Here is a 15,376-nt window from a genome sequence, read left to right as displayed (position 1 = left end):
CTCAGGCAGCAGAAACCCAAGAAAGAGGAGGAAGGCGAGGAACCATCATGGAAGGACAGGCCCCTGCACGGTATGTACCACCGGCAGATAGAGGAGGTGGCTGATATCCAGAAATCCTACCAGTGGCTGGACAAAGCTGGACTGAAAGACAGCACAGAGGCACTAATCATGGCAGCACAAGAACAAGCTCTGAGTACAAGATCCATAGAGGCTGGGGTCTATCACACCAGGCAAGACCCCAGGTGCAGGCTGTGTAAAGATGCCCCAGAGACAATCCAGCACATAACAGCAGGGTGCAAGATGCTAGCAGGCAAGGCATGCATGGAACGCCATAACCAAGTGGCCGGCATAGTGTACAGGAACATCTGTGCCGAGTATAACCTGGAAGTCCCAAGGTCAAAATGGGAGATGCCCCAAGGGTGATGGAGAATGACCGAGCTAAGATCCTGTGGGACTTCCAGATGCAGACGGACAAAATGGTGGTGGCTAAACAACCGGACATAGTGGTGGTAGACAAACAGAAGAAGACGGCTGTAGTGATCGATGTAGCGGTTCCGAATGACAGCAATATCAGGAAGAAGGAACACGAGAAGCTGGAGAAATACCAAGGGCTCAGAGAAGAGCTCGAGAGGATGTGGAGGGTGAAGGTAACGGTGGTCCCCGAGGTAATTGGAGCACTAGGTGCGGTGACTCCCAAGCTAGGCGAGTGGCTCCAGCAGATCCCGGGAACAACATCGGAGATCTCTGTCCAGAAGAGCGCAGTCCTGGGAACAGCTAAGATACCCTCAAGCTCAAGCAGGACCCTCAAGCTCCCAGGCCTCTGGTAGAGGACCCGAGCTTGAAGGATAAACCGCCCGCAGGGGCGTGCTGGGTGTTTTTTTTTTTTAATATATATATGTACATATAGTAAGTACTAATTAGTCGGTACACAATGATTTAATAATTTTAAGATTGAGAACTCTGGTTGGAACGCTGTGTTTTTTCGTGTAGTGTGTGCAGCAAGGCTGTAGTATACTTCTTGGCCCTGACCTCAGAAAACCACAGAGAGGAGTGGACCAACCAGCTGCTGCTGTTTCTCACCAAGGTGCTAAAGATCAGTGATGAAATGGTAGGAAGTCAAAACACCCACTGATGCTTTGTGAGTGACCTTTGTGCACACAGACAAGTCAGTCTGAGGCAGTTACGTGTTACATGAACTTTTAGTATTTAAGAAACAAAATTAACCAGCTGAAATAATTTTGTACTATTTTAGATATATAGATGTTAGGTTTTCTAAACTTATGTTGCAAACGATTCTGTGCAACTTTCTGTACAACACATCATCTGGCTTTCTAATCAGGATCAGTTAAGTTTTTGAACTTAATCTGAAATGCTGAATCGCTGAATTAGAGTTGCAGCTGCTAGCTGTTTAATGTTTATTAATCATCATCCAGGACAACATCATAGGAACATTTTTATCATTTAATAACGAATGATATAAGATGTGTTTGTTCATCCACAAAATTCACCGTTACATTATAGACAGAAACAGTTGCTGTACATCTTCTTGCATCCATCCTCCTGTCACAGCCTGTGCTTTACAGAGTCTGGCGTCTCTGTAGCAACCGTGTCGACAGTGACATACTTATACCAGAGCAGAGCCCGACAAACTTTACTCCACTTCACTACCAGGCATTCTGAAGATCCATCACACATTTGTTTAGGCAAATGGAACATTGGGAACATTTCTCCAAGTGGTGAAGACGGCTGCATTAAGGGCATCTACTCTCGGGAACTGTTGTCCATTTTTGTGAACTTCCCTTGCCATCCATCCCCAATGGTTCTCAGTTGGATTTAGATCAGGGGAAGATGCAGAATGGTCCAAAAGAGTGATGTTATTCTCCTAGAAGAAGTCCGTTGTCCTGCAGTCATTGTGTACTGTTGCGTTGTCCTGTTTAAAAACCCAGACGAGGGCCCTCAGTCATGAGGGATGCTTTCAGCAACATCTGGACATAGCCAGCGGCCGTTTGACGCCCCTGCAACTCTTGAAGCTCCGTTGTTCCACTGAAGGAAAAAGTACGCCAAACCATTATGGCGCCCCCTCCAATGTGGCGCATAGAAAAACTCTCAGGTGGCATCTGTGTGTCATGCCAGTAACGTTGGAAACCATAGGGACCATCAAGGTTACATTTTTTCTCATCAGAGAATAAAACTTTCCTCCACCTTTCAGTGTCCCATGTTTGGTGCTCTCTTGCAAAGTCCAAACGGTCAGTTCTGTGGTGTTCAAGGCGACGAGGCCTTTGAAGACTTTTTTAGTTTTTGAAGCCCTTCAGTCTCAGATGCTGTCTGATGGTTATGGGGCTGCAGTCAGCACCAGTAACGGCCTTAATTTGGGTCGAGGATCATCCAGTGTCTTGACGGATAACCATTTGGATCCTCCGGCTCAGTGCTGGTGAAATTTTTTGGGGTCTTCCACTTGACTTTTTTTGTTCCGTAATCCTCAGCAGTGATGGCGCGCTGCAAGAGACCCTGCTTATGCAGTTCAACAACCTGACCATGTTCAAAAAGGGAACGTTTTCTTGCCTTTACCATCAGAACGCCACGACAGTGTGACTACCTGACAGAAAATGACAGTGAATCCACATTTGTGCCCAGATTTGGCCTTTTAAAAGCATGTGGTCTTAAACTTTTGATCAGCTGTAAAATAGCCTGTTTCAGTTTAAGTGTTGTTCTCAATAAATTGCATGCTCAAAAAATTGTTTTGTCTCACCCCCATTTCTTCTTGTGGCATGTTGAAGCTCTACTTGGAGCTTGTTACGATCCGACCATGCAAAATATGATTTTTTGTTGTTGCCATTTTTCATGTCGAAATGTACAAATATATGATTGTGGGATTTGTATAGAGTATTTGTGTACATCATATAAATGTTGTCAAGCACATACACATACACACTACAATCATTGAAGTATGATAATATTATTGATTTTATTTCTTTTTATTTTGCGTTACTTTTGTCAATTTGTGGCATAGGCCCACAAACTGAAAACTATTCACACTCATACAGATACAGTTTTAGTTACTATCAAGATGACTTAAAGGACAGCCTATTTCAGCAACAACAACAAAACTTTTTTTTAAAAAGTAAAAACTATTTACTTCTCACTTTAACTATTAAATACATGTAAATATTCAGTCAAAATGTAGATGTCAAACTTTTCTTTTTAAAATATTTACATTTAATGTTGGCTTAGCTCTTCAAATTTGTTGTGGAGAGCACTGCTGGGTCCTTTTTCTTGTATCAGCTCTGTCAGGTCTGACCTGGACTACAGTGTGTTTAGGTGTTGACCACAAAAGGTCAGACACAAAAGCACTGAAAGTTTAAATCACACTTTTTTGTTAAAAAGGCCATTACCACATTTATGAAGCACTATTTTTAATAATATCAACTAACAAAATATTAATAATTACATGATCACTATTATTAGATCATTCATAATGGAAATAATTAATCGTGGATAGTTCGTAGTTGCTGGCCTTCAACTGTCTGAGTAGAGATCGCTGTAGCATGAATACTGTTATGATTATTGGGCTTCTGTTGCCTGCTTTCCTGTAGGTGGCGCTGTTGGACTGTTGGCTTTCTCAATGCTGCGGTTCGTCAGAATAAGAGTAAATTCAGCTGTGCCAAGCAAACATGACCGGAAGTTTTTGTTATCCCAGGAAAATAAGAGCCCAAAAAGGTTTATTGCGTAATCAAAACGTCATCATTTTATTAAAACAGACGTTTTGAAATTTTAACAAAGGACATTTGTGTAATTAAATGTATACAGAGTTATAGGATAGCTGGCCAAAATTATTTTTAAATGCCTTTTTAATCGCCAGAGTAGACAAACTCACAAAACTAAAGAAATGTTGGCAATTTTGGTAATTTACTTAAAGGTGACTATGTCTGTGAAGGCCAGTGTAAATTGTTGTGTAAATTGTGTAAACCACTGTTCAGGGACAAACTATAGGGGTTCCGTATGTAAAAGGGGTTCCAAAACATTTGAAATACAAAATATCTCTCAAGAACCCAAACATGGCATTTTTCTCTTGTCACAGCTTCATTATAACCAAATTGCATGTCAAATGTCAAACAGTTAAAATGAGTTCCAAATGCATATTTATTGTTCTAATTTTGTAGACTCATGCCTTTATTTAGACTGGAAAGGGAATCGACAAAACAATGACATGACAAAGACGAATAACTCAACATTTCAGCTCCCAGAAGTCAGTCCTCCTTGTCATGTTTTGTATTTTTTCCAATCTTTTCTGGCTAGACTGAGTTGCACTCTCACCAGTGCAACCCTGTTACGCATATTTCCAAAGGAAGGCAAATTAATTTAAAAGATTCCTTCCTTTATTTATATGACTGCATGTATCATTGACTTTCCATCATCACATGTATCATGTTCTACAGCTTGCACCTTTTACAAACACATGCTAAAAACATATACGTAAACATAAAGAACATAAACAACATTTCTGTTGTCTGAAATATATATTTGTCATAGCTATGTACAAGCACAAGTTCTATATGTAATAAGTCATTATGTCTTGTGTAAATGGTTACTCAAATTGTAACCCTGTTACCATGTCATGTTAATAATATAACCATAAATGTTTTTCTTAGCTTTGAATCTATTATCTTTGCACTGGTTTAAATTATAAGATGAGTTTATTTGAGCAAAGGTTTGAAAATAAACCAAAAAAGTGGGACTATTGTTCTAAAGTTAGATATGGTAAGGTTCAAAAGTTGCTAAGATTAAGTCTAAGTCTAAATAGTAATTAGTTAACTAACTGAAATATCTCATAAAAAGTGAACATTTGATGCCTGAGCTGAACAAATTTAAGGGGTTCCTTTTTGGTTTGTCTTTTATGGTTTATTATTTGTTTTTCTTAAATACATAGATTATAAAATAAATGCATTATTATTTATTTACCACTTTTGAAACCTAAACTGCCCAATTATAGAATGACTCAAAAGTATTATATGGGTTGGGCTCTAGCAGAAAGCACAGCTTTTTATCTAAGAGGGTACAATAAGATGTGTTTAATATATTTAATTAGAATTATGATTGACTTAAGGATACGGTGGACGGAAACATTAAAGTAAAATAAAGTGCTTAAAATTTGTTTGTTTTTTAGCACAGCGCCTAAGCAAAAGACACCAATTCAGCAAGTTTATTTTTTTCCCCTTTATTTTGAAAAGCAGCACCGGAAGTAAAGTGGTGTCTAGTGTGTGCTTCACGGCGATCGTGTCTGTCCGTGTGAGGTCCCGTGACAAATTTCATTGGAACTTTGTGCGGCCAGGAAACACTCATGTTTCCTGCTGAGCTCAGTTGTCGGACGGCTGTGAGTAGAGAGAGAAAGCACACTTTCATTTAGAGGGTTTAGGGACTTTCGTCCCTACCCGACCGGGACAAATGTTTGCTACCTTAGCAGCTTAACTGCCGTAGAGCGAAAAATCCCCGCTGGAACTGCGAAATTAAAGGAACACCGCATCAAAATCCTGAAAGGTACGTGATGTTCACGTAACTCCTAACGACGTGTTGGCTAGCTGTAGCTGTAATATATACTTCAAATGGGAGAACTGGTGCCAGTGTAATGTTAAGTAACATATACCTAGCTATAACATTAACCGTTTGTTGCTCAAATATGTCACTGAAGAAAAGTTTAGCCGAGAGACACTTAAAGTTACTAACTTGTGTTTGCTCATCTACCGTTTAGTACTCATCATGTCCTTATAGCTTAATACTGTATTGTTTATAGTTTGTGTTACATTTGCAGGCTTGTTAGAGTGTATGAAGCTTATCATTTCGTGTCTGCCGGGGGTTTATTTGTGTGTGTGTGTGTGTGTGTGTGTGTGTCTGTGTGTGTGTCTGTGTGTTGAGCTCCTCCCTCCCCTGTGTCTTTTTTCTTTTCTCTCACGTCCTCGGCTCGAAAAGGTATTATTTAAGGGATTATTTCCCCCTTAATACACGTAATATGTGCACAGATTTAAAAGTAGTACCGGTGTAAGTACACCTATACTCTTTGTAAGCTTTGCAGATACTTTTGGCAGAATGAAACAGAAACAGAGGCCTTTTTCAATGCTGTCTTCAAGGGAACTGTCATCCACATAGCTGTTCCTAGCTGTCAGACTTCAGAAGCTGTCACAATGAATGTTCACCTTGAATGTTTATCCAAGCTTGTGTGATATTAACACACACCAAAAAAGTCAAATTTACACTGACAGGAAGGTTGCTTCCCTTGGTGATCCTTCTCTTCATCATTCCGTTTCCTCTTGTTATCCAAAGAGTATATTTAAACTCACATGTGGACTCTCATCTCATCTGTCCATTTGCTTTGACTGGAGGAAGTTCACATTTCCTTCCCTGATGTTAATGTGTGGTTTTATGGGACAAATACTCACATTAGAAAAGAGCCAGCTCAACATCTGTCATAACAGAGCAAGCTCCTTAAGGCTGCTGAGCGTGCTCTCTTTGAGTTCTTATTTTCTGCAGCTGATGAACCGGTCATTTCTTGTCAGTGCACACACTGATTCAGGTTTGTTTCGAAAAGGAAGTCAGTAGACACCGCGGCTGTCTCTAAGCTGTCTGGACTGTCAGGTTAGGGTAAGAATTTGGTCATGTGCTGATGCACTATGTTTATGCTCCCCGCACTACTCAAGCTGCACTTCCTCTATCACAGATTTGCCACTCTTGTGGCAACGAGGACTGGTCTGAGTAAAGGTTAGAAATCATCTTCCGTCCCCTCAAAACTTTGCCACAGTTTTTCTGTTGATCAGCAGCTGCTTGCCTGACTGAGCTTTCGTGGTCTTCTAGTGTTGCTTCTGCTTTACTGTACATAACCACAGAGATCCCTATGTTTGAACTGATTATTAAAAATTGTTTTGTTGTTGTTTTTTTTATCCCATGTAGTAGGCTGTAATATTTTGGGTCTGTCATCACAAGTTAATTCATGATGTGATGTGGGCATAAACTGTGGCGAGGACAGATGTTTAACTATAATCTAATTCCTTCTTATTCACATTGTGCTTCCCACTCTTTGTTTTCACTTCTTATTATTTAACTTAACAGTGCGTGCTGGTGGGTGTGGTGAGCTGCAGCATTCCATACTTAGGAGTAGCAGCGTGTGTCGGGCTCCAAATGTAGGTTTCACTGCACGGTTATATGTTATTTCCCCCATCAACAAAAAAATTTCTGGAATGTTAAAAAGCGGGTCCTACCCTGTGAGCTTCACAAGCCATTTAAGCATGAAAAACACGCACAGATGTGAGGCAGCTCGGCGATGTGCACAGCCATTTTAGCGTGTACCAGCCACGATGACGCAACCTTTTTGTTTTCCATTACAGAATTGGTGATCTTCTACACCAATTCTATAATAAGATTCAATTAGATCAATACATATCCTAATTTATCGCCAGCAAATATGTTTTCCTGCTTTTACCTGTTTTTATTTTTTAAAATCTTAGGTGGCGGGTGTCACGAGAATTACACATTAAAAGGTCACCTTGGGCTGAGGCTGATGGGCTTTGATAGACTGAACAGTCTCAGCAAAATGAAAATATTTCCTAGTTACAGCCCTATTTTTAAGCAAATGCTTTGCATATGTGGACAAGCAGTTGTGTTAGAGGGAAAAGTTAATACTGTTAATACTGGCTCTTTGTGTTCTCATAAATGTGAGTAAAAGTGAAACTAAAAAGAAAGTTTTACAGTGTTGTGGTAGAACAGAAAGAAGGCCTAGTGATGAAGAGGGCATGAAGGTCCCTCTGACTGCACTCATGCATTTTAAAGAGGGCCGCTCTTTTACCGTTTCCTCACCCCAACGTGAGCAGAATGAGATGCCCACTCAGGATACACTCAGGATCCGTACGCGGCAGGAGAAAGCTGTCACAGTGCAGGTTTTCCCTGTGTTTTGAGCAAGCAGCACGGCTTGAAAAGATAAAAACTACCAAACAAAACTAGGCTGACCTCACGAACCTCAGACAATGGTCAAGTCAGAGCAGCAGACAAAGAGCTTTGTTGTAAAACAACAGACGTTACATAACTGACGGAGAAGGATATGCCGCTCTCTGTGTGTTCAGTTAGATCACACAGTGTTGAGTATTTACAGTACACGTGATCATTTCAGGTCCTAGTTAAGCTGGAGACAGAAGACACTCCTGTTACAGTTTATTAGAATTTACTCATTAAGACTTATCAGTATGAATGAACTTTGTCCCTCTTCACCTTAAATCAACTGATATCCTGACCTTTTGTTAATTCAACAGTCAGGGGAAGGAATTTATTGGATCTTAGCAATTTGCTTTATTTATTTCCTTCTAATGTTTGGTTTGCTGTGTAACTCTGGCTTCAAAAACTACTGAGCCAAACAAGGGAGAATGTCACAGACTCAGCATGTTTGAGAGCTAGTGTGTGAATCACTGTGGGCTTGTATGTGCTCACTTGTTAGGGGAGATGTGTGTGACATGTATAGATATGGAAGAGACTGCATGGATAGAGACATCTGGAAGAAGATGGCACGATTAACAGCAAAATAATAGCTAGTATGTGCTGTAATGATATGTTTAAGTGTTATGTTATTAAGACTTATGCTCACAGTAAGGAGTGAGTTAACTGGTTGCCCAGGAGGAGGGAGCCCACCTGCTGCCATGTTGCAGCTCACTGACCCATCTGTTGTCCCTGTACTCTCACCACAATCTTCCCTTTTTAACTCTTTACCCCTCAAAAGCCTAGCAGCAGTAACCCTTGAAGCTCTTTTATGAAACTAATGGTTTCTGTCATATTTTAAGCCTGCTTATAGAACAAAATGGCTGGGTGTGCATCAGTGGCGAGTGAATTTGGTCTCTGCCTATGCAGTTACCCTCGGAAAAATCCAGAAACTTTGTTTCTTTATAGTCAAGTGTCATCTTTATGGGTGAAAGAGTTAAAAAAGCCAAAGGACTTCTAGACAGAGTTTCAGCCAAGACTACATTTGATAACTTCTTTTTAAAAATTATTACCTGTAAGATAGTGACAAAAAGTACAATAACACACAAAAGAAGAAAAATACTTTTGTGCACTCTTCAACGTTTCAACATACTGTGTATATAACCTAGTTTTAAAATAACCGGACCAGTGTTACGTATTTTGTTCTGTTGTGTATTTATCATATCTTAATGATATGAATGTTTGATTCTTGGCAAAATAAAACTGAGCATTTCTAACACATGGGATGATACCATTTTGAGAACTGAGTGCTTATAAAATGCAAAGCAGTTACAACAAATACTGTGCCGATATAATTTGATTAATGAGCAAAGACTGCCACCTCTGAAGTGTGCAGTGATGTAAGCCCTGCAAGCTGATATGTGTAGTGAGCAGAGCAAGACCAGTTTCACTTCCTGTATAACAGAGTAAGCTCTTCTCTTTCCTCTTTTGCAGTAGAGACCCAGAATGGGGATTGGCCAGTTTTATACTTGAAGCCTTTTCCTAGGAGACACACTACTGCACCTTTGAATGCTGACCGGCCCTAAGATGGAGGACCAACCCAGTTTTCCCAGTGTCAGCATCCCTTGCCACAATGAGCAGAGGGACAAGAAAAAGCGCTACACGGTGCGTGCATCGGTTCATTCATATTTTTTCTGCAGGAAATGTAATCCCAGAAATGGTCATTTAAATTAGGACTTGCTACTTTTCTTTATGTTTACATGAATTACGGTTGCCTTTTTTCAGGTTTACAAAGTGATTGTCAATGTTGGACAACAGGAATGGTTTGTCTTCAGGCGATATGCAGAGTTTGATAAACTCTTTAACACAGTAAGCAGTGGAACATCTTGATCTTCCATCAAATCTGATATGGGGGGGGGCGGATTTTGTGTTTCATGATGTTAAGAATCATTCAGAATAATTACAAACTTGTCACAATAATCTTTTCCCTTCTTCTAACATAATTTTCTCTGTTGCGCTTTTAACACAGTTGAGGAAACAGTTTCCATCTATGAACTTGAAAATTCCAGCTAAAAGGATATTTGGGGACAACTTTGACCCGGGTAGGTGTTTGCATTAAACTAAATAGGCCCTGCTTGATCTCTGTTGTGTGCAAGTGATTGATTGTAGGTTTGTTTTAAATAGAGTTCATCAAGCAAAGAAGAGCCGGGTTACATGAGTTCATCAAAAAAATCGTCTCACATCCTCAGCTTTCCAACCAGTAAGTGTAGCAGTTCCTACTGTTATTATACAACACTATATTATTATATATTGATGTCTGATGCTAACGTTATTAGGATGAGTTGTTCAGATTTGTTTAGCCGTGCTTTGTGCTTATTTAAATTAAAAGTTGTACTATGTTGGCTGTCACCTGCTGCTGTTAGAATGTTTTTTATTTATCTGCTTGCCCTGTGTTAAACTTCACAGTCCAGATGTGAGGGCATTTTTACTAATGGAAAAAATGGAACAAATATCAGATGCCTCTGAAGATGAAGATGAAAAGGTATGTAGTAGTTTTCAACAGTTTTGGATAATGGTTTGCCTGTCCTGATGACAGCATCTTGTCTGATAACCCTTTATATGCATGCATAAATACATCTATATAAATATTTCAGACAGTTAATTTAGGCTGTTTTGTTAATATGGCAGCCGTGGGTCTCTCTGGCTTATCTAGATTATGTTTTTTCTGCTTTACAACAGAACAACTCTACCTCCAGAAACATCAACCTGGGACCCTCTGCAAATCCACAGTATGTTTACTTAAACAAAGCTGACAAGGCCTTGATGTTTTTATCAGTGATTTCTATCTGTACATTTTCTGTTATCATGAATGCCTGTAAATTTAAAAATATTTTATCTTTCAGAGCCAAGCCCACAGACTTTGACTTTTTAAAAGTCATAGGAAAAGGGAGTTTTGGGAAGGTATGTAATTGGTGCAATACTGGAAAATATGTTCACTTTATCTTCATCCAAGATGTTAGACAGTGACAAGTTTTACTGTCTTTACTGTTGGGGAAGCAACAAGTTTTAGTTCTGCATGTGTTGCCCTTTCCATTAGGAAGTGAGAATCGGAGAAGGAATTATTTTAATTTTCAGTGTTGATGAACTTCTCAATGTGCGCTGTTTCTCTCCTGATGCAGGTTTTCCTCGCTAAACGAAAACACGATGGAAAGTTTTATGCTGTCAAGATCTTACAAAAAAAGATCATTCTCAACAGGAAAGAGGTAAAACTTTGATCTTATCATGACTGAGTTTATCCGTATTTTGGCTTGGATATGTGTATGATAATGCATCACGTATATTGTTGTGCCAATCAGCAAAAACACATCATGGCAGAACGCAACGTTTTGCTGAAGAACGTGAAACATCCCTTCCTAGTCGGGCTTCATTATTCCTTCCAGACTAAAGACAAGTTGTACTTCGTGTTGGATTTCATCAATGGAGGAGAAGTGAGTTGTTTCAGTTTTATTAGCAATAAAATCCCACAGAAATGAGTCACACTGTCATGAACAGCTGAGAAATGAAGCAATAAAGAAGCTTAAAAAAATCCCCCTTTACTGTTAACACACCTCCATGTGTGATATTTTTATTAGCGATTATAACATTACTTAAAGTAAGGGTGGCTTTTGCATGTTACTCCTTCAAGTGTGATCAGCTTTTTTAGCTGCGCTACGTGACAATCAGCATGCCATTAAAACCGAATCTTACTCAGAACCAGATAGGCACAACATGCCAAAAGTGAAATATCAGTATTTATAAGTTCTCCATTAAACGTTCACTCTGACCTTTTTCTTTTCAGCTTTTCTTTCATCTTCAAAGAGAAAGGACCTTTCCAGAGCCCAGAGCAAAGTTCTACATCGCTGAAATGGCAAGTGCGCTGGGATACCTGCATTCTCTCACGATTGTTTACAGGTATGCTGCTATTCAAGTGTCAGTTATGCCAAATAAGTAAAGCCAAGATAGTCGTGTGAAAAAGAAAGTTCAAGTGATTCTGTGAAGTCATGTGAAAAACTAATACTACTACTAGCAAATAGACTGTGCAGAGAAACTATGAGGAAAAAAACCCCCAAAGAGCTACATCTCAGACATCTCATGATTGAAATGCTGTGGGATCATAAAAAAGCTGTGCATAAATGAATTCCTGCAAAGCTCAATGAACTGAAGCAATGTGGTAAAGATGTGATGTGGGAGGCTGATTACTTCAAGCTAATGAAGCTAAATGTGTTTCTTTAAGCTGTTATAGGATGGGATATACTTAGTTTTTTTTTTTGTAGAGCTTATGAAATTAAATTGAAATTACATTTACTAAAAACATATGGGCATTTAAATACACTGTGTTTGAAATTACTTTTTTCAGAGACTTAAAGCCAGAAAATATCCTTCTTGACCACGAGGTGAGTGTTCAACGAATCCCAAAATATATCTCAATGCCACTTTTGGATATCATGTTAGGCTTATAACTGGTGGAGGAGTTATTACATAAAACATTTACAGGACACATTTCATTCTCCTGCTGTCATTTCCAGTTCCAGCTGGACAGAAAGCGTGTGATTGGATTAGGTCTTATTAATGATTTTCCTGCCTAGCCTCATTGAGAAAGTTAGGGAACGGTGAATGGGACTGACTGCTGCAGCCAACATTCCTAGTAAACAATAGTATCCTCAGTCCAGGGGGATAATGAGCTGCTTGTGTGGCACATGTTATCTAAAAACATCCCTATGTCCTCCCTTTTCCAGGGGCATATCGTACTCACAGACTTTGGATTGTGCAAGGAAGGCATTTCCCAGAAGGATACTACCACTACATTTTGTGGAACACCTGAGGTTTGTGTTCCAAGAAAGCCCTTTGTTTAACACGATAATCATTGAAAACCTTGTTACAAAAGTGAAGTTAATAATTTTCAGCTATGTGTGTTTGTGTGTGTGTGTGTTGTAATTTGTTAAACTACTGGAGAATAAAATACACTTTCATATGCAAAAGAACTGTAGCATTGATAACTGTTCTGTGTTTTAAGCTAGAAAGAAATTGTGAGAGTTAATGTCATATTATCATGTGTGGGGTTTTTTTTTTTCTTCTTCTTCTTTTTAAATGACCAGTACTTAGCTCCAGAGGTCTTGAAGAAGCTGCCGTATGATCGCACAGTAGACTGGTGGTGTCTGGGCTCAGTGCTGTATGAAATGCTCTTTGGTCTAGTGAGTTTTTACTTTGACATTTCCAAAAATAACTCCGATTTGTAAATCTGCTTTAGTGTTAAATGTTGAATCATTTCAATGAGTTGCCACATTTTCCTACTCGCTTACAAACCTCTACTTCCCTTTTTTTGTTTTTTGTATTTTTTTTTTCCCTATATCCTAGCCACCTTTCTACAGCAGGGACACACACGAGATGTATGACAACATCCTCCACAAGCCGCTAACCAGGCGTCCCGGTGCCTCCAACACAGCCTGGTCTCTCCTCGACGGGCTGCTGGAGAAAGATGGCAAGCGCAGACTGGGATACAGGGAAGACTTTGTATGTGTCATTTATTAAATCGATTTTCACTACAGAATTTGTAACTTTTGAGCTCCCTCTAGTGGCCCATACCTTTAATGTATATGCGTGTCACTGTCTCTAATACTAATTAAAAATGAGTGTCATTCTTCTGTTCACGCTCTGTTAGCTGAAAAATCATGTTGAAGTTTATTTACTCTTGACTTTCAGATTGAGATCAGAAGACACAGCTTCTTCTCTTCCATCAACTGGGATGACCTTGAGCAGAAGAAGATCCCTCCCCCTTTTACACCACTTGTGGTAAATATTTTTTCCTGTAATCAAAACCGCCTGGGTATTTTACACTTATTTTGACTCTTCACAAGACATAATTCTCTTTGCTTTGCAGAAGTATAGATTTACAGGACGTTCTGTACAGTATATTGTTTGTATACTATTCTAATCACACTGAATGACTAAAAACATCTTTGTGGAAATGGAGTAGCTTTAATATTTGAGTTATCATGTTTATAGTATGAGTAGATCTAGTTCATAGTAATTCTTAAAGAACAAACAAGAATAAACTTGTAACAACCGTGCACATACATGCAGTCCAACAAAATTAGATATGCAATCTAACAGAGTATTGACACAATGAAAGGCTCACTTAGGTAAGCTTTGTTGCAGGGGTATCGTGTTGGTTGTATAACTGCAAGTCTTGATTTTTTTTTAAACTGGCAACTCCATTTATACTTTTTATGATTGCCGTGTCTTTTTAGAGCACAGTGTGAAATTGAAACAATGCTTTTCTGTCACGGGAGTAAGTCACCCTTAGGTGACCTACTCCGTGATGATGTTTTGTATTTTTTTACATGAATGATAATGTGACCTCTGCAGTCTGCACTTTTTTTTTTGTTTTTAAACAGAGCTCTGTCAGTGATATCTCAAACTTCGATCCTGAGTTCACAGAGGAGATGGTCCCCAACTCAGTCTGCTGGTCTCAAGAGCAGTCGATTGTCAACGCTAGTGTCATGGAAGCCGATGACGCTTTTGTGGGCTTCTCTTATGCACCACCTTCTGATGATTCTTTCCTATGAAACATTCCCATAGAAGGATTCAGTTGCCTTAACCATTGTAACTTTTTTTTTTTTTTGTTACTAAAGGGAAGCAGTATAAATGGATTAACTTGTTATGTGAAGCCAAAGCAAGCAGCTGAGAAGGAACTGCACTCAAAATAGATTTTGGTTGAAACAAGATATTATTTTACCTGTATTTATAAAAACAAAAAATGTACATCCATAACAGATTCTATTTTTTAGATTTAGGGACCACTGTTCTTTATTAAAGTGATTTCTGTCAGTTTACAAAATAAGCCTTTATATTGCCTTAAAATTATCCCTTAAATAAAGTCAGTAAGCAGTTTTCTGACAAACTTGAACAGTTCACTGGATTTTAAGTGACTCAATTTGACTCTCAGACACAATTGTGTTTGTTTATGTAATTACTGTAAAAAAAATCTATTGTTTATATTGACATTCACATTAAGCTGGAAGTAGGGATTACTTGAGAAACCAGTGAATGCAGCATTTTGGTTTGTAGGTCACATTTGCAAAAAGGAAAAGAGACTGTCTTCTGCTTCATAAGTTAACTTTCTATATGATTTTTTTTATCGAACTGTATGTGTTTATTTTTTTTTTGTTATTTGCATTAACAGTTTTTTTTTTAATTCAGAAATTAAAAATCCACAATGCTTTTCTTTGTCTGGCAATTAAGTAGTCCTGTATTCCTGCACAACAATAAAAGAAAATTTTAAAAAAAATCGGTTTGAAATGTTTGTGGATAAATTTAAGCCCAGCTCCCTTGTTTTAATAACATCTTCATTGAAGTATGCATAAAAGTGTGTATTTTAAATTTGCTA

At 38.8% G+C, this 15,376-nt stretch overlaps 1 protein-coding gene across 1 annotated transcript; it reads left to right on the top strand.

The window, feature by feature from the left end:
- Positions 1 to 5,239: 5,239 nt before the first annotated feature.
- sgk3 (serum/glucocorticoid regulated kinase family member 3) lies at positions 5,240 to 15,277 on the top strand. The gene is made up of 17 exons (XM_031739179.2): positions 5,240 to 5,535; positions 9,445 to 9,615; positions 9,736 to 9,819; positions 9,980 to 10,052; positions 10,135 to 10,210; positions 10,417 to 10,492; positions 10,690 to 10,739; positions 10,854 to 10,911; positions 11,130 to 11,213; positions 11,307 to 11,438; positions 11,789 to 11,901; positions 12,347 to 12,383; positions 12,726 to 12,812; positions 13,086 to 13,181; positions 13,345 to 13,500; positions 13,690 to 13,779; positions 14,385 to 15,277. The coding sequence occupies exons 2-17, from the start codon at positions 9,520 to 9,522 to the stop codon at positions 14,553 to 14,555; spliced, it is 1,479 nt and encodes a 492-aa protein (XP_031595039.1). The 5' UTR covers positions 5,240 to 5,535; positions 9,445 to 9,519; the 3' UTR covers positions 14,556 to 15,277.
- Positions 15,278 to 15,376: the final 99 nt, after the last annotated feature.

This window comes from Oreochromis aureus, linkage group 9, assembly GCF_013358895.1.
Source record: "Oreochromis aureus strain Israel breed Guangdong linkage group 9, ZZ_aureus, whole genome shotgun sequence".
Lineage (NCBI taxonomy): Eukaryota > Metazoa > Chordata > Actinopteri > Cichliformes > Cichlidae > Oreochromis > Oreochromis aureus.
Note: the sequence above shows the minus strand (reverse complement) of the source record. Positions and strands in the feature narration are given on the sequence as shown.